Raw genomic sequence first — 18,465 nt, 5'->3', positions numbered from 1 at the left:
CCCAGCCCAGCCCAGCCCCTGGCTTCTTTACTTTTCATTCCATCCAGGAAGAGCACACACCAACTGCTGCAGCTTCCTTAGCCTGACGAAGGGTTTTTGAACCCGAAAGCTTGCTTAATAACTATTCTCCAACCATTTGGGTTGGTCTAATAAAAGATATCAAATTCACCCAAGGAACCTTGTCTACAAAACTAGCTAGACAGTTATCTTGAAAACTTAGCCAAGCATCAAAGATGAGCCTCATTTTCAAGTTTAGCAGACCATTGAGTAAAGCACAGTAGATTACTTGTTCCTAAGTGCCAGGATCAAGTCTGCTTATGCAGTGCAATGTACATGTGGAACACCTCTTAGGAAGAATTCACAAGTTTCATTTAATATATACACAACTGATTTTAATCATGTACTGAAAATAAATTACAGGAAATAACTTTAAAATGCAACAGAGGACAAGAACTTTCACAACAAACATTCCCATTGATTTCCCAAGGGGGTGAGAGATTGCAGTGCTCAAGGCAGGTAAATATCACAAATATATCAAAAACTTCAAATCGTTTATGCATTCACACATTTACATGAGCCACAAACATTCCTTTACAGGGACTGTACTTAGCCTACCACAGAACCAGGTTTTGCCATAAACTACAAAACTTTGATACAAAAATTGTATTTATATATTTATAATTTCATATACATGCCCTATCTGTGATTTCTTAAAAAATAAGAACTAAACACACTGTACAGACAATCCTAACTCATTGCTTCAGAGCTGTAGGCAACATTGTTTGGATGGAATTTCTCCCCCCCAACAAAATTAATGGCATATTATATACATGAAGGCTAAACTGCAGAAAAAGACAGCTCAGTTTTCTGATATGCATCTCCTTTTGGACAAGGTCTGTGAGTTTAAAAAAAAAAGGCAAGACAATGTACACATTGAATCACTTCCTTAGTTACAACAGTTAGTTCTAATGTCATTTGTGAGGAACTGATACATGCATTTGTGTAATACTGGTATAAAAGGCAGTAAAGCAAGATATATATTTAAATGTAGTGGCTCAATAATGGCTTCACTGATGTCAGCTACTACTGACATGCCCATTCGACTCAATACAGTGATTTATATATAAATACTCCAGAAGTTAAAAGTTTCAAATGGGATGTTGTGAGGCTAAATACATTCCATTAAAAGACTTTCTTAGATAGGTTTAACAGTTACTTCCCTGAAATATCCTTGTACAGAGGACCTATTTCCATTGTAAGCCAGACTGCATTACCTCAAGACATGGAGGAAAGTCACCCACCCTGGCGCACAGGTGTCCAATACATTAGGACTGCATTTAAAATTCCCCTTGCCAGTCTCCATGACACAAAACTAGTGTCTTAGAAGCAAAGATTGACAAACTTCTTGCACTTGGTGGCAGCAATCTGTGAAGCCAGTCACACTAAACTACTTCTACAGTTGATTGTAAACTTTGGTTTATTTATTGAGTTCTCATTGTACAGCAAGCATGTCTAGGATGAGAGGACAGGGTTGAAGAGATGAACTGTCAGTCTGTCTTTAATCTGGCATGTTGAGACACCTGTTCAGTCAGGCTTGCTTTGATAGAGTTTGTTACAGACTGCCTCATGTTATCTTCCATCAAGTTATCACTCAGGGGCTTCAATACCTGTGGTATGAGAAACATGCAAACAAAAACAAACAAAACAAAAACAAAAACAAAAAAAAAAGTGGTGAGGTAACCAAATAAATCCTTTGAGATATAAAAAAAAATAAAGTATAAAAATACAACAATTAAAAGTAATGAAAAATAAGATCTTGGAATCTGAAATAAAAACAAAGATGTGATGAATTAAAAAAGGAAAGTGGTAAAGAGTTGTGCTGCTACAGAAATGAGGTTATTCATTAACAGAGTATGAACAAAAGCGATTTCTTCCTATACACCAGTATTTTGACTGAATTCAAACCACTTTACAGTTCCTAGAAGATGGATGTGCAATTCCATACCCTATCTGCAGCATCAATCTGGTACGTTTACAGCATTTATGCAGACCGGCCCAGACGGTCCTGCTTATTGTCCTATGTGTGTAAGTGTGAACACTTCAGATACAGAAAGAAAGTTAAAAATACTGTCTAGTTTTTCTTCTTGTTATTGTTGGATGAAAGTCGCTGCCGCTGCGCTGAGGCAAGAGCACGGCGAATCAATCGGTGTCTGAGAACTTCAAAGATTTTGGAAAACACCTAAAACATGAATTGAGCTGTTAGTAAAAAGACTCTAGCAGGTGGAAAGAAACTAAAGCCAACTAATAAATAAAAATTTGATCTTCATTAAGTTTCTCACCTTCCTGGGATTCCTCTGAAGCAGAGAGAAAAAGAGAGAAGGCCAAGATTTAGAAGTGGTCAGTAGCAAGAACATGCACGAGACTAAAGGAACCTACCTTTGGCGTCCAAAAGATTAAACCAGAAATCAGAGGAATTCACTGGCTCTTTATGCGTTATTAAACACATCATCCAGCTATGGCAGTAGCCACTGCCCACAAGAAAGGAGCTGCCAGTACTGCTATATAACCAGCACATGCTCTTGGTGGGAACACTGCTTACACTGGCAAGAGCTCATTTTGCAGGTCTCTACACTAGAGCTTTTCCCTGGACAGTTGTGGATCAAGGAGCAATTTCCCTTCTTAACAAACATATGGCAGCAACACATTCAATACAGGCTGAGAACAAGTGCAGAGTAAGGATCCAACAGAAGCAGTGCTTAACCCATGTTGCTCTAGCTTGATGTAAAGTCCAGCCTTGAGGAAGCCAATTCAGAAGGAAGACAAAAAAAAAGGGTCTGATCAGACTTCTAAACTAAAAGATGTACAGGAAGCCTGTAACTTTCAAACACTCCCAGAAGTTAACTAGGAGCTAAAAAGTAAAGCCATTTGCATTCTCAGAGACTTACAAGTTACAATCCTGTCCCCCAGTTGCTTCCTTGATCTTAAGTATGTCAAATTATCCTATACAGGTGAAAACAGTCACCACACTACTACTGTACACTCCCAGAGTACCATTTTACATAAGGAAGTCTTCAAGGAGATTCCTTATTCAACTAGAAAAAGTACCAATTTAACACATTAAGGCACATGCCCACTTCAGGATCAGCTTTTTTACCTGTCCTCTCAGCTCAGTTCATTGCCTATTAACTCATTGTAGCAGCATCCAAAATACCTTTCTGCCGGTGCTGTAGGTAGCTGTTTTAACTGCTTTTAAGGAGTAACTTCCTCTGTATCAGTGGTTCTCAACCTTTTCTGTACCAGAACCTACTTGTAAACATTGATGGCCACTCCCAACCCACCGCCCTCAGCCCCTAGCTCCCCAGTATGTGTGGGACAGGGGGAGGGGATGGGGGACCCCAAGCAACCCCTCACAAAGGTAATGACAGCCTGCGAGGGAAAAACCATATTTCCCACATTTTTCTCTTTTAAAAGGAGAATCCATTTTTAAGGTTTTTTTCACAACCCTTTCATCTACTCTTGCGACTCACTTTTGGGTTGCGAAATATTGCTCTGTATTAACCCTCAAGTTTTAAACAGTTAAACCAACAAGAAAAAACTCAGTAAGATTGGTTTAGAGATAAAAACAAAATAATGTCTCCTAGAACAACTATTTCTCTGCTAGCCTAAAAGCCAATGGAGGTCATGAAGTCACCTGGTCAAACAAACAGCCATCCCAACACACATCCAGAAGAGCAACCCACCACTCACCTACTCAATACATCACCTGTAACATCTAGTCTTCCTGACAGAAGGCATAACCATTCAGTTAGCACAGTGGGGGGCAACCTTTCTGGTAGATTTGATACAAATTAAGCCCTGCACCATCCAAGTGTGCATCCCCTTCCCTTGTCTGACCTGCTACTCTACTTTGTTGCTTGCCCCCTTCCTTAACCTGCTGCATGATGCAGAGGCTGCCTGTGCCACTTTTGGCATGTGCTGCAGATTGGAAACCCTGAACTAGTGTTACAACTAGTAACCAACTGCTCTAGGAACTTCCAGGCCAACTACATCAGTAGTTGGAAGCTGTTCGGTTTTAAAAGCTTGCCTCTAGGAATTTTTACCAACCTACCTTATTTTCTACTTTACTTACCAAAGTATGTTGATAACAAGAATTTCAAGGCAACTATTTCAGGTGCTGAGACATTAGAAGGTGGCTTGAGCTGCTTTTATGGTCTGAACTCTCCAGGCTGAGGAAGTTCATTTATATCACCAAGCTCATTTACCTTCCAGCAGACCTGGCATTCTTTATCAAAGCTATTGCAATATAATTGACAGCATTAAAGAACGATTGCAACTGAGAAGTCAGTTCAAGAAAGGGACTGTCCATAGATAAATGGATACCAACCTGTTCCCATATTGCTTCAGCAATCTGATCAATGACTGTTCCAACTTCTCTGAACTCCCCAGAGTACTTAACATATGCCCAAGTACACAGGGATACAAGAGCCAGCCCCATTATAAGATTACATAGGGTAGCTATGGAGTTCATGCCAAGGAACCCAGTCAGTCCTGAGATTATATACATGGCGAACATGACAGCAAACAAAGTAGCAGGGGTGCGGGCAGCATAAAAGATGTTTTTGCCATCATTGTGTTTCACAAAATTTGCATAGATTTCATCCATCTCTGCTTCCAGCTGGTCCTGGTAGCAGCGACAGAACTCTTCCCCTCCCATCTTCTTCACAGAACGGAACTGCTTGACAGCCGACTCCCTGAAATCCTGGTGCTTCCGTTCCAAGTCGGACGGGGCGATGTAAGGCTTGTCTCCACCACAGACCTGTCAGAACAGCAACCAGAGGTGGAGTTCAACACAGAAACAGAATTCAGCTACCCTCAGAATGAAGCCAGCCATGACTTGTCTGACATTTTTATTCCTTCTAGGGCAATCACATTCTTGACTTGGGGCTCCTGCAGGCAATAAAAGCCTTGCCAAATGCCAAGTACAGCATTGTTTCATGTAGCTAGGAGTTCACTCCAAAGAACCCAGTCAGCCCTGATTTCCATCTCCTCCTGTGGCTGTGGAGGGAATTTTTTTGGAAGGAGGAAGGGAGGTGGGTGAGGGATCTACGGTTCAGGACTGCATATCCACTGCTGCCATGGCCCCCTTCCAAAAAAACTTTTTTTAAAAAAGGAAGTGTGCATATAGGTAGGAGAGTAGTCTTATTTTCACTTAAAATGGTTTCAACAAAAAGGAACTTGCTATATGCTGAAGTGCTTCTAAAAATTTGCTCAGAACTTTAGCTCTGGATTGCTGCTCTTATTACAAGTACTGTACAATAACGGCAGGAGAGGCCAGGTGACTGATTAATAATAGCTCCAGGGACAGATGATGTTTTTGTGGAAATGCCTCTCAGATAGAAAAGGAACTCCTAATCCCTATAACAGATCAACTAGTTTTTCAACTCCCCCCCCCCCTTTCCGCCATGAGGAGCCAATGGGTTTTTTTGCTACTTCAGCAATCAGCTGATTTAAGCTTTTGCCTAACTTTAATGGGGTGATTTAAGTGGGACTTGAAGCAAATCCACTGCACGAGCTCACAGAACATCCATAAGGTAGCACGAAGTGGTGAATGAAGTTACGCACACAAGTGAGAGACACAAATGGCTTGGATTCCTTCAAGTCCTGGATAAGAAATGCTAGTACTTTAGCCCACATCTTTTTATGGCTTCCTAGACAGTAGCTAGTGTTAGAGAGATCTAGAGAGAATGATCAGAAGTCACTAGAGTACTCCAACGTACACAGTTGTGCAAGCACTCATGTGGCATAGCTTACAGTTGTACCAAAATCTTCATTCTTTGCTACTTAGTGTCACTTGCCATCAACTACTATTAAAACTCTCAAACTGCATAACAAGTGGTGTTGCAGATGTCTTTCATACCCCCACTTCACCATCAATTTCCTTCTCCCTCCATAAAAGGGATTGTATGCCCTTCTGCTGGACAGGTGATCTTTACCTGCTAGGTGTACAAGCCCTGAGAGCAAGTCAGTTTTTGTATCAACATAGCAACAAGTATGTTAACTGTAAGCCTAAAAGCCGCCTCTGGTTATACAGTTGCCTTAGTTTTGTAAACATACCTGCTCCATGCTTTTGCTGTACAAGTCTTTTGCTCCTGCCACTGCAGCAAGATTATTGGCTTCAGCTGTTGCCTTAAAAAAAAATATACACATTAAGGACCATGCACAAGTGACTAACATGTCAGCAGCATTATAAGGTCATCACATATTAGGAATCCAACTCTCCTAGTTTTGTATGTTTTCCTAAACTTTGAGACGGTTGAGAAAGCCCTTCAAGTGAATACAGAATTACACTGTAAGGTACCTCAGTGGAAGCAAAAACAACATCAGCTATAGCTTTCTAATAATGCTACACATTGAATATCCATGTGCCTGTACACATCCAAATAAGTTACCAAACAAGTGACATCCAACAAAATTCATGTACTTGAACAGAGTCAGAAAATTGATTATGTAATGAAGTCAGGTACAGACATGACACTTTTACTGGTATAATTGATAAGACACTGGTCTAAAACCCATAACAAAAGTTTAGTACCACAGACTGGTTTAAATAAATAAATTAAAATAAAATAAAAATTGCAGAACCTGGTTTAAGATAGGCAGCCTGCTCCTCTCCTGCCCCTCAAAAGGGCAAATGTGTTGTTTTGTTAGTTACGGATCTAAAAATTAGGCTGCTAACAGAAAACTGCACAACTTAGCTTGATTCTACCTCTGGCTTTTTGAGTGTCTGTACTTAGCCAGAAAGATTTCTTCTTCTTCCAAGAAAATGGTCTCTACAAGTTCCCTCGTCTATAGCTGGGTTCTCAGAGCATTGTAGAAAGTGGCGATTCGTTTGGATCATATATTCATGTGATCACACCCTCCCCTCGGTTTCATGAGGGAAGAGTGGGAACATTGGAAGGGTCTTTTCTGGAGTACTTTGGCAACTCCAAGGAGGTGGTTCCTTGAAGGCCCAGATCCTTTGTGCTGTGTACCTGCCATCTTGACTAAACACACAGGTTTCCTCTCCAACCCCAAGTTTGAAAGGCCCTGAGCCGCATCAGATTTAGTCTCAATCCGATTTTCCCCACCGCTATTCTGAGATGTGCCATTAAAGGAAAACAACTGGTAGGCTAGTCACCCAATCTACTACAGAGCAGAAAGCAGCTTGACATGTCATGGCATAGGTTACTTAACTTACAGGTAGGAAACCTTTTCTGACTGTGGGCTAGAATTACCCACCCTGAGTTAGAGGCAGATGAGCACACACTTGGAACCATCTGCAGCTCATGCTTGTCCCCACAACAGGACAGGGAGTGTGCCTGCGGCCAAAGCCTCTTGCCACAGCATGCTCCTAAAGTCACATATCTGGATCCAGTGGGCCATAGTTACTTACATCAGGGGTTGGCAGCCTATGTGCCGTTTTATTAGACATCAAATCTAATACTGCTAGGAAGAGTAAAAATGTTGACAAAGTGACTAGCTTTATAGAAAAAACAAAAGCAAAACGTCTCCAAGAACACACAAAAAAAAATGGAGGTAGCAGAAGAGACTCTTGTTTATAACCCCTGCTCCATCTGATAGACCCCAGCAGCTTCACTTGAGACTATTCCAAGCCCACAAAGTACATGGGGCTCATCTTGGACAGATAACTGCATGGACATCAGAACTTCAAACCATATGTTCTTCAGAAATCACAATTCCAAATCACTGTAAAGAGTTTACAAAAAATAGAATCAAGAAGTTAAAGAATAAAGAAATACCTGGAGCATCGACTTTGGATGAGGTAGCTCCTCTCCTTGATAGATTTTGATGTAAGCCTGAAAGAGAAATCCATTTAAAAAAAAAAAAGAGATGAGGAAGGGAGAGAGCCAACTACAAACTCTCTCCATGTTAATTCTAAATATTCAAATAAGCAGATCACTCCACAAGTGACATTTAGTTATCCTACAACATTAATCTCTTTGCCTTCAAGCTATATTATGAAGTCAAATAACCAATAATCTCCAATGTTAGTGGATGGAATAAATAGTAGCAAGATAGGATATGTACTTTTATTAGGATTAAAAGCAAATTTCCCCCTCAATATTTAAAAGACTTGATTTATTTATTGAAAAGATTCTACCACTAAAACAGGCGAATCTCATTTTACTGAACACTTTTTATATGGCTTGGAACGAAGCCCCTTCACAGGCAGAAGGGCCACACACCTAGCTCGGGTACTTCCTTACACCAGCAGGGCCTGAGGCTGCCAGAGCAGCACAGGGCTTTGAAGAGAAGCTTCTACCACTGTTGCCAGGAGCAGCAGTCCAGAGGCTCTCAGGAAAGACCGATTTTCTGTTACCAAAATACATTTGGGAGAACTCTGGGTGGTTGGGGAGGTCTCCTTTCCTTCCTCCCAACCTGCTCACCCCAGAACACGATAGCAAGTTGTTGGATCCTCAGAGAAAGTGAGCCAGATCAAGAATACAGGCCTTGCAGTTACAATTTACTGGAAAGCGAGGGCTCCTAGTAGTAATTCCTTGCTTAGAACCAGTTGTACTAGCTGTTCACTGGGCCGTTGGGCCTCCGATGTACCCCCCCCCCGCAATTCCCTTCTTGGAGGTTGTTTCTTCATTTGCTACTAATCCAGGTCCCCTAATGCTTATGTCTAGGCCTGTGTGCTGGGAGTTGCATTTCCACTTAAACAAATCTAAAAGGACAGGGTCATTCCCAGTACAGGCATGACATGCAATTTTAAGCCTTGCAACTCTCAAATTAAAAAGAACACTAAAGGCGACAACCTGGTGACCATGGAACTGTACGTGCTGCTGGTGTATGTGTCAGAGTTGCCAACAGGGGTGTAGGTTGTAACCGTGTTTGTCTAAGGACATAGGCAGACAAGGTTCTTTGGGTTGCCAAAGAAGCCAGAAAAAATTTGGCTTGAAATTTTGACTATATGATCAAAACTGGAAAAACCTCAGCATGGAAGTGCTTAAGAACTACCTTGGACACATGCACTTTCCATATTTACAAAATTAGGATCAAGACTGGAGGCAAAAAAAGCAAACATGTCCCATTATACGAAACTGCTTAATTTAAAAATATGTTAAACATTAATCCATATTCAAAAGGAAAATATGCAAGATTTCGCCATGCTATGGTATATTTCACAGGGCATTCCAAACAGCTTGCATTTTGTTAGAAAATTGAAGGCTCTCTGTTTTAGACAGTCACAAAAAGTTCTGAAATGAAGATGTAAAGCTAGCTTAGCTCAATTTGCAGGCAACCTAAATACCATCATCTATTCTTTGGGAACAAAGAGTCCTAGAATTAGGAGCATTTCTTGTAAGACATTTAAAAAAAGTAATTAGCAAGAGAACGTTTGCCTACCTTAAAGTATTCAACAAGATCTCTACAGGTCACCTTGGATCCACTGATTTCTTTTTCTACCAAGTTTTCAGGGGCAAGCAATAACGGAACCAGATTTCGCAACTCGCTCTTAAAGTCTTCATCAATATCTAGTGGAAATTTAAGTCAAAGAAAAAACTATTAAAACTATGGTTAGTTTCAATTTCAGTACAGTAAAACCTCATGAATCCAGATCTCAGAAACCTGGCCCTCAAATCTGGCACAAGTGGCTGCTCCGGGACCAACCGCCACTCCCGCACCCACGCTCCCAGACAGACAGGAAGGGCTTGGGGGCATGGCCGTTAGCCCCCCCACATGGCGTGCGACTGCCCCAGCCCCAGCCACTGCTTGGATTTCAAAAATCCTGCATTTTCAAGCATGCCAGATTCATGAGGTTATACAGTATTAGGTTACTACCCTATAGAAGCAGAATAGAAAAACTAAATGATTTTTAAAAAGACATCCCCAACTCAGAACAAGTTTTTATATCCTGAGTATTTATGGCTTCAGAATTTGAAAAACTATAGTATTTAAGGATGTCATATCAAAATTGCCAGAGGAGACAATCTTAGTCTTGTAGCCACCGAAATCACTAGAGTAATGCATTCTTTCAAAAAAGGCTGCATCGTGGTTTCAATATTTACACTCAGCTTAGCTGGTGGGGAGTCTCCTGGCTGCAGGTATTTTTCCACCATGCACTCTTTGTGACACAAATACAGCTCTTACACACCAAAGTGTGAATGGAACTGCTGGAATCCTATAAGCAACAGTCACTTTAGACTAGAGGTACACCGATACATCAGTCCTGTACCTGATCGGCACCGATATAGAGAAAGTTGACATTACTGGGAAAAAAAAGATCGGCTTTCTTTGCCCAATGCGGCTAATAATGTGGCCAATAAATGCCCCATGCATGCACAGAGCCACAGCATGCATGCGGCCAGGAGTTAAGCCCGGCAGCTTGGAGAACAGCATTGGTTGCTAAGTCTGTTGTGGGGGAATGCTGGTGGGAGGCAGGGCAGATCAAAGCCCCCGTGGTGAGGGAGGGAGAGAGAGTCAGGCACTGCTCAGCCAGGGCAGGACAGGCACAGGACAGAGCTGCAAATGGCTCGCGGGGCGGAAGGAGGGACAGCTCCTGCCACCTCATGCACCCGGGGAGGCATGGAGGGTGTTGGCACCTGGGTCTGTGCACAGGGTGGGGCAGGCTGCACCAGGCTTTTTCAGGGGGTAGGCAGCACCCTACAGCAAATTTTGGGGTGGCTGCACCCCTTCCCAGAGCCTCCTCTCAGCCCTGCCACTGCCTGCCCAGAAGTGCAGCCGAGCCCAGCCTAGCCCCCCTGCCAGGAAGAACTCAGCACCACCCTGGCCCCAGCCTGCAGTGGCAGCCTGTCCTGCCCCGCCCACAGTTTGAAGTACGTGCCCCCCAGACCCTCCTGGAGTCTGCACATGGCGGAAGCTGCTCCCATCTTTCCCTCCCCGCCAATACGACCTGCTCATGGCTCCGTTCCATGCCCCACCCTGCCCTGGCTATGCAGCACCTGCCCCAGCCCCACTCCCTCCCTCACTGCAGGAGCCTTGCTCTGCACCCCCCCCCCAAAATTACCAGCCTGATGCTGGTCTCCAAACTGCCCAGCTGCATATCAGAATCGGATCGGTATTGGCTGATATGGCTCCTTAAAAAAAGAAGTCAGCCATCAGTATTCTCTATCGGTGCACCCCTACTTTAGACGCAGTTAATCATCAGGGATCCAGGTTTTCCGTTTCCCACAGAAAAACTGAGAAACTCACAGATTTCCCGGTTTTGCAGAGTGCTCTGCAGGCTGCCCGAGTTCCAGCCTGCAAAAGCTGTTTACAAAAATGGCGGGAAAACCCCAACCCTGCCCAGAGGAGCAGGGGAAGAAGAGAAGAGCAGAGCCTGTGGCTTTTAGTCAGTCGCAAGGCCTAGGTCAAGCTCACTTTCTTCCTGGAGTCTGTGAACTGGTAAGTGAGGCTTTCAGGGGACTGGGGAAATATACAGAGTGCCTGGCTGGCACCTCCATGTGTAGCTTAACCTAAGCGGCTGTAGCAACCCTTAAGGGAAGCTGCACATGGAGACACCAGCCGGGAGTGGGGAGATGTGGAGTCAGCCAGGCACTCAATGTTGTTCGCTCTAAGGTGGCTAGGGGGACCCGCACCCCCAGATCTGTACAGGGGCAGGGTGTGGGCTTCAGCTCCCTCCCTGCTTCCCTCCCTCAGGGCAAGACCTGGCACAACTGGGAACAACAGCGCTGGTCTCCTGCGTATGCTGCTGCTCTGAGTGGCAGAGCCTCATGCTGCTTCCCTCAATGCAGCCCCATGTGCTGCTGGGAGGCGCGGGGGGGGGGTAGTAGATCTCAGTGCAGCCCTGCTCTTCCTAAACAAACCACGATCTATATCAAGAACCATTAACAAAATAGAAAGTTTCTTACCATTCAACCTCCCATCAAAATTTGGATTAGTCGCAACTTTAAGACCAGGGTGGGGCAACAGGAAACAGCCAAGGTTACTGAAACATGAGTGAATATGCTTCCTTACATTCTGTAGCTCTTCATGTTGGTTTTGCTTTACCTAAAAAGAGAAAAATCAAGGACTCTAAAACAGTCCTGTTGTACTGCAGTACAACTTAAAATTAAAATGACTAAGCACATGAATAGATTTAAGATGCTTTGCCTCTGGCCTCTCTGTACTTCTTTTGAAGTAAAGTAGAAAGGCTTTTTAGTTGGTCACCTATTGAAAGAGCATTTACACTGGATATAAAAAATGACTAGTCAAATGTGTAGTTAACTTGAATGCAAAGTAGCATCTGAATTAAAAGGCCACAACATATAACAGGGCTGGGCAAAATGTGGCCTGCCAGGCCATTCTATCCGGCCTGCAGGACCCCTAAATTTAGAAAAATTAACATTTATCTGCCCTGAGCTGCCCATCATGCGGCCCTCTATGGCTTGCCAAAATTCAGTAACTGGCCCTCTGCCCAAAATAATTGCCCACCCCTGGCATAGATCCTGCAAGTCATAAGCTTACCTGCAATCTTTTTTCTAGAAAATTTTTTCCTCCTTCCAAGCCATATGCATGTTCATAAGGATAGCTCCAATCTCTAATTAAGAACATAAGTGTCTACACAGGAAAAGCACAAGTAATAATGAACAGTTGATATGCTTCTAATATGGGCAAAAAACAAAAGGCAGAGAATTAAGAACCTCATGCCTGCTGCTAGCAGAAGCAGTTACTGCTGTTGGTCACCAGAGTATAGCTTCAAGTGTCACTTTTGTCATTCCACAAGGTGTTTTGATTAATTACAGCTGCAGTATTCCAGCCAGCTCTTTTCTGAACAAAAACTCCAACATAAAGACTTCAGTAGGAACAGAGGATGCTGTTACAAATCCCTCTGGTTTCTCTGTCCTTTGCCAGCCAAGAGGGATGAATATAAGACTTCCTTTCATTCATTTGGAATATTAAGCCAGATCTTATGACACTCCCTCTAAAGAAGGGAAGTTAGCTGGATGGCACTAAGTTGCACATACTTGTAATACCTTGCATCCTTCATTCCTAAATAAATGCCAAGACCTAAAAAGAAGAGCCACACGTGGAACAAAAAAGGATGCTTGCTGTGGTAAATCTTGGAAGAGACTAAATGGTTAAAACCTCTCATCTCCAGTCTTCCTATGCCAAAACAAATAGTACTATAGAAAAACAGTATGCAGAAAAAAACAGACAAGAATACTAGAAATCTGTCTTATATTTCCTTCCCCCCCGACAATGGATAACTTTTACCAAGGCTCAGCTTGTTATAACAGTGGCTAACACCAGCACCGGTCTAAGAAATGACCCCCTTACCCAAAAATGCAGCCACAGCCCTCACATGGAACAAGCTTTCTAGCTGGCTACAGCTTTCTCTATCTTGCACATCAAGCTGTCCGAACGCAGATCTTAAAATCTGTACTGCAAGAGGCTGCCAGTCAGTCATCTTCAGTGGCAATAAGAATAGCTAACATAAGGCCTTCTAAACTGTAGAGTCTGTTACCTGCTTGGCCCAAAACAGACAAGGTCCATCAAGGCAGTGAATATGTAGCCTGCTCCGCTTATGGGCAGAACACAGATTTTGAGAGATTATCAGTGGTTCCATAAGACGACAGAACCTCAGCTCTGGTTAACTAAGTCACCAAAAGGAAAATCCAGGATTTAAGCAAAGTGCAGCCTTAACAGAAGTTACATCAGTGTGGGAAACCTTGTCAGGTCCCAGTCTAGGACCTAGTTCTCTGGAAACTAATGTCTTGGATTTGGTAGTCACCAAAGCTCATCAGTCCTTGCAGAACACCGCAGTCTGGCAGCAAATAAAAACCCGACTCAAGAGCTGGAAAGTTCACCACTATAAAAGCAATTGATTTACCCGCTACCACAGAAGGGAAGCTCACCAAATCTTTGTCTTCATTAAGTGAGGATAAAAATCAACCTCTTCGTGCTGGCAAAGGAAAACACCTGCAGACAATGCCAGGAGGTAGTAACCTCAGGAGGTGGCAATTCAAGTAAGTGAACACTACAGAATGAGATTCTTCATGGTGGAGCCACTCTAACCACCACTAGATTACTGCTTAAAATATAACAAGGGTTTAGGCTCACCTGGAAGGTCAGCAAGTCTGTGAAACAGCCTCCTCTGTTTGGTGACATATGTTCAGAACTATTGGAATTACATTTCTTTTAGCACTTGCCTACCTACCACAGCTCTGCCCTGCCATATGAATACATTCCAAATAGCCAAAATAAGATTCCAATTTCATCCCATCTTATAATTAAATAGGAAATTAAAGTGCTTTCAGGTGCTGGATGTTTTGGCCAAATTGTCAGATTAATTGCCAGTAACCCTGGGATCCAGATGCTCTTAGTTCCTGAGTATCAGTTTGCTCCACAAAACCAAACCAGGACACCAGCATTAAATTTAATTCTAAGGGTTAAGTCTCAGTATACCCATTCCTTTTAGCTGGGGAGGCAAGAGATGCTAGAGCTGCTGCTTTTGGTCTCACACCAGACACGGTTTTTGCAAATAAGTATCTGTGGAGATGCCAGACTGCTTTCTAAGAGGAGCCCAACTTTGGTGACAAGAGCATGTATTCATGAGTATTGTGGGGCAGGGGGAAATCTATGCTGTCTGTAACTCAGAGTACACAGTCACTAAGGATGCTGACAGGTGAACACACCCCCTCCCCAGAATTTTCCAGAAAAGAAAGCGTGTTATAGTTTGACCTGGCTCTCCAACATCTATGGAGATAGTGTGCTTCAGCGACACTTCTTTGCATTTTTATCTAAAGCTGATTCAAATCAGCTGTTAGACAAAGGTGCCACAAAGCCCTGCTGAAGCATGCCATCTCTACAGACATTGAGCAAGCTGGGTCAAACTAACATGATGCTTCTTCTGGGCATGCACTATGCTTGGCACAGGGACCTGGTGAACTTAAAGCACCGTTTTGTTTTTCCACATCTGTACGCAGCATATTTGCTGTAGCAAAATCCAACTACACTAGAAACTCAAGGAGTCCATTAAGAGGTTTCAAAGCCTGATCTTGTTATATTTGCTACTACCTTTCCAGAAAGATTCTATATTAAATTCATACCTGTGAAATAGCAAACAAAATTAGCTTGGTTTTGGAGAGGTGTGAGGCAGGGAGGAGGGGAGAATCAGACTTGTAAAGGAAAGATAGCCAACTCAATAACTAAATAAAATTTATCTCCAAAACATAACCTGACTTTCTACCTACTTAAACATGAATAAGACAAAGCAAGCGATTGGGAGTAAGGAAAGTAATAGGCATTTCATTCATACATTACCTGAAACGGCTTTTGGTAAATTTCTTCCATAGCAAGTCGTCCATACTCTGTAAACAACTATTAAAATGAGACTGTTAAGAATAAGGCCACATATAGATCACAAAAAAATTAAAGTTATTTGCATTGCCAAATGCTTCTTATTTTAAAATCACTAAAAAATTCAAATGTCTTCCAAGTTTAATTCAGTATTACCTTTTACCCTTAAGGATCAGCTTTAGGGTCATTCTAGCCCAGTATGCACCTGTTCAAGATCAGCCACTCCTCAACTCCTTTCATGTGGCTTAGTCCCCTGAAGAGCTCTTTCTGGGCTAACAGTATATCCTCCTAGATAACTCCACCTGACCCTGCTCTCCTACAGCTCTTGGAAGTCCCTACCCTTTTGCTTCCTAGACCTAGATAGGTACCTCTTGCCCAAACGCTCTGTGGGCAAGTTCCCACCTAGCACAACACAGAACCGTATTACGTAGAGGCACCAACTTTATTTAGATATAGGAAATTTTGACTTCTACAAGATAAAGTGTTTGTTCCACACCTAGGAGCCCTGGCTAACTAAGGTACAGACCAAAGCATTCCAAAACCAACCTACAAGATTCATATTCAACTCTCCCTTCAAAAACCCTGGGAAAGATCAGACTTTCCTCACAGGCTGAGGCAGAATTAATAGGAATAGTTCAACTCTTATAGCTTGGAGAAGGAGAGGAGAAAAAGAGGATCCCACACTGGGCTACACTGCAAGCCTTTTAGGGCTTTTAACATTTGGAGTCATTACAAAGACTCAAATGTAGTGCTCAAAATACTGAACTGCATGCTCATAGCAGCTAAGTCCGCTCAAAACAAGCCACTGACTTTTGAACCAGCTTCAGTTTTAGAACAGATCTGAGATATGGACTCATGGGCCACATCCAGATGAGCGAGGCTGTGTGGTATGTGGCACCGCAGACATCTGCAGTGCCACAGGGAAGTGGGGATCAAAAAACCAGCACAAAAAAGCAGAGCGGCAGATGCGGGGGGCAGCGCACACCACTCAAACACCAGAGCCTGGCCAGCCTGAGCTGAGTTCCGACTGTTGGCCAGGCTCCAAGCAGCAGGACTGCTGTTGCTGCAGCCCCAGGAGGCACCCAGGGAAGGCTGCTGGGGCCAGCACAGTGCTGGCCCCGGCCTTCCCTACTCCACCCAGGGTAACCCGTCATGCACCAGAGGGCACATGACACAGGGATTCCCTGGGGACTAGTAGCAGTGGTTCGAGGTGTTCCACTGCTTCTTGTCCCCTGCGAAACGAATGTCCACGCTCATGTGGATGGAGCCATGAACTACACATGGCAGTGCAACTGTGATGGTATAAGCCTGGATCACATTAACAATGTAAGCAATTTCCCAGCCAGAACCAGACAAGACCAATCTTGCTCACTGCTGCTGTGCAATCCTCCAACAGCAGTTAGGATCAGGCTGCACACACTAGAGAACAACTCACATCTCCTCAGTTCACAGGAACATTAAGCTTTCTTGTTACAGTCAGCATTTCAGCCAGTGGGCCCTCAATGTCTTTATCCCTACTAAAACAAAGGCAAACAGCTGCTCTTCTGCACTAAACTAGGGAAGGGCCTCAGCCAGGATCACCACCATAAAGGACACTTCCCAAATCTTTTTCTATTGGCTGACAGGGTAGTATTGATTTGCCTCCAGGCCTAAGGGGCAACTGGCATTAGTATGAATATATGGGGCCCTGATTTAGTCCCAGCCATAAATCTACAAGCATTTGGGACCATAACAATCATCAAGTTCCCAAATAAAGACCTTTTCCCAAATACCAGTCCCACTTCATGGCCACAGCAGCAGCAAGGGGTATATAATGCCATTCCTTCCCCTCCTTCCTCCCCTCATCAAGCATCAGCCCCCAACTGCATGGCTTCTCCTCAGATTACTCCCACCTAATAAAGAGTCTCATCCTCATCTATTAGAGCAGGGGTGAACAATTATTTGAGCCCAAGGGCCACACAGGGAGTTTTCATGAGCTGTTGCAGGCTGGACCCCTTCCCTCCCCCTTCCCCCTGCAACAACTCACTAAAGCTTCTCATGGGGCTTTGGGCAGACAGGAAGCAGTATTCGGAAGCAGGACAGGCAGGCGAGGCCAGGATCACAGGGCTGGGTTGCAGGGCTGTAACAACTCTGGGCCTGGGCTGGAGCCAGAGTTCAGGCCAAGCCACAATATAATTCCTGCACTCCCTGTCTTGCTCTAGGGGGAAAGAGGGAGGAGGGGGAAATGGGAGTGTACATGGGGGAGCAGCGGGGGAGGCCTGCCTGGGCACTAGGCCCCAGGATCCAGCTGGGGGCAGGGGAAAGGAGGGGCATATGCAGTAGAGCTCACTTGGGTAGTGCCTTCTGCAGCTGCCCCAATGGCAATCCACATAGGGCTGAGTCCTGCCCAAGGCAGACCTCACCATGTTCCCACCTGCCAGCCTGGCCCTGGCCCCGGCCCCCCAGTGTGCAGCCCCACATGCTGGGCAGGAGCTACCAGGCTGAAGCTTTCCCCCCTCCCCCGCTTACAGATAAGCAACAGAGCAAATCTTCTGTTGTAAAGACCTCAGAAAGACTGCCACAGGTCAGAACGTTTTTAACATTATGAATTCCCATTTGACATCTGTGTTTATCTTGTGAATTACATTTACACACGTAAGAGCGCAAACATCCTTGACAGGCTCTCCAGGCACCCCAGTGATTCTCAGCCAGGGTGCCATAGTATCCTACTTTAACCTTTTGCCAGCACAGGATGCCACCCTAGAAAGAAACTGGTTTCAAGACATAAGCTTTCATATGCCACAGACAATTTCTGTATCCTTCTAAGAACTGACCTGTTATTTTGCTCAGTCAGTATCTGAATATTCAAACAGTAAGGCAGATGTATTGTGCTCTAGCTGTGGAATGCAGCTGAAGCTAACATATTTCTGCTCTCAAGGTTGGCAAGCACCACCTTTTGCAATGCTGGGTAGGGTGGGGTGCTTTGAATCAGAGAATATGTAAACTTATTTTAAGTTGTGGCAAGCCCAATAGTCTAAGCAGCCAGGAAACCAGGCATGTTTAAAAGGTTTAAAACAACTTTGCATAAGCTGGCTTTTGCATTATGTTAAACAGAGGCAGGGCTCTTGTGCAAGGCTCTCAAAACTCAAGCCCAGCAGTCTCTAGCCAGTCCCACATCATATG

At 43.9% G+C, this 18,465-nt stretch overlaps 1 protein-coding gene across 1 annotated transcript in view; it reads right to left on the bottom strand.

The window, feature by feature from the left end:
- Positions 1–370: 370 nt before the first annotated feature.
- The window catches only part of ATL2 (atlastin GTPase 2), a 50,828-nt gene continuing 32,733 nt past the window's right edge, over positions 371–18,465 (bottom strand). The window contains exons 8-15 of the mRNA XM_025205717.1: positions 15,268–15,324; positions 12,469–12,561; positions 11,874–12,012; positions 9,409–9,536; positions 7,800–7,856; positions 6,115–6,186; positions 4,385–4,816; positions 371–1,667 (exon numbers count right to left, since the gene is read on the bottom strand). Of these exons, the coding sequence (XP_025061502.1) occupies positions 1,548–1,667; positions 4,385–4,816; positions 6,115–6,186; positions 7,800–7,856; positions 9,409–9,536; positions 11,874–12,012; positions 12,469–12,561; positions 15,268–15,324 (1,098 nt within the window). The 3' untranslated portion in view covers positions 371–1,547. The remainder of the gene's footprint in view (positions 1,668–4,384; positions 4,817–6,114; positions 6,187–7,799; positions 7,857–9,408; positions 9,537–11,873; positions 12,013–12,468; positions 12,562–15,267; positions 15,325–18,465) is intronic.

The sequence above is a fragment of the Alligator sinensis genome, unplaced genomic scaffold (genome assembly GCF_000455745.1).
Source record: "Alligator sinensis unplaced genomic scaffold, ASM45574v1 scaffold794_1, whole genome shotgun sequence".
Classification (NCBI taxonomy): Eukaryota; Metazoa; Chordata; order Crocodylia; family Alligatoridae; genus Alligator; species Alligator sinensis.
Note: the sequence above shows the minus strand (reverse complement) of the source record. Positions and strands in the feature narration are given on the sequence as shown.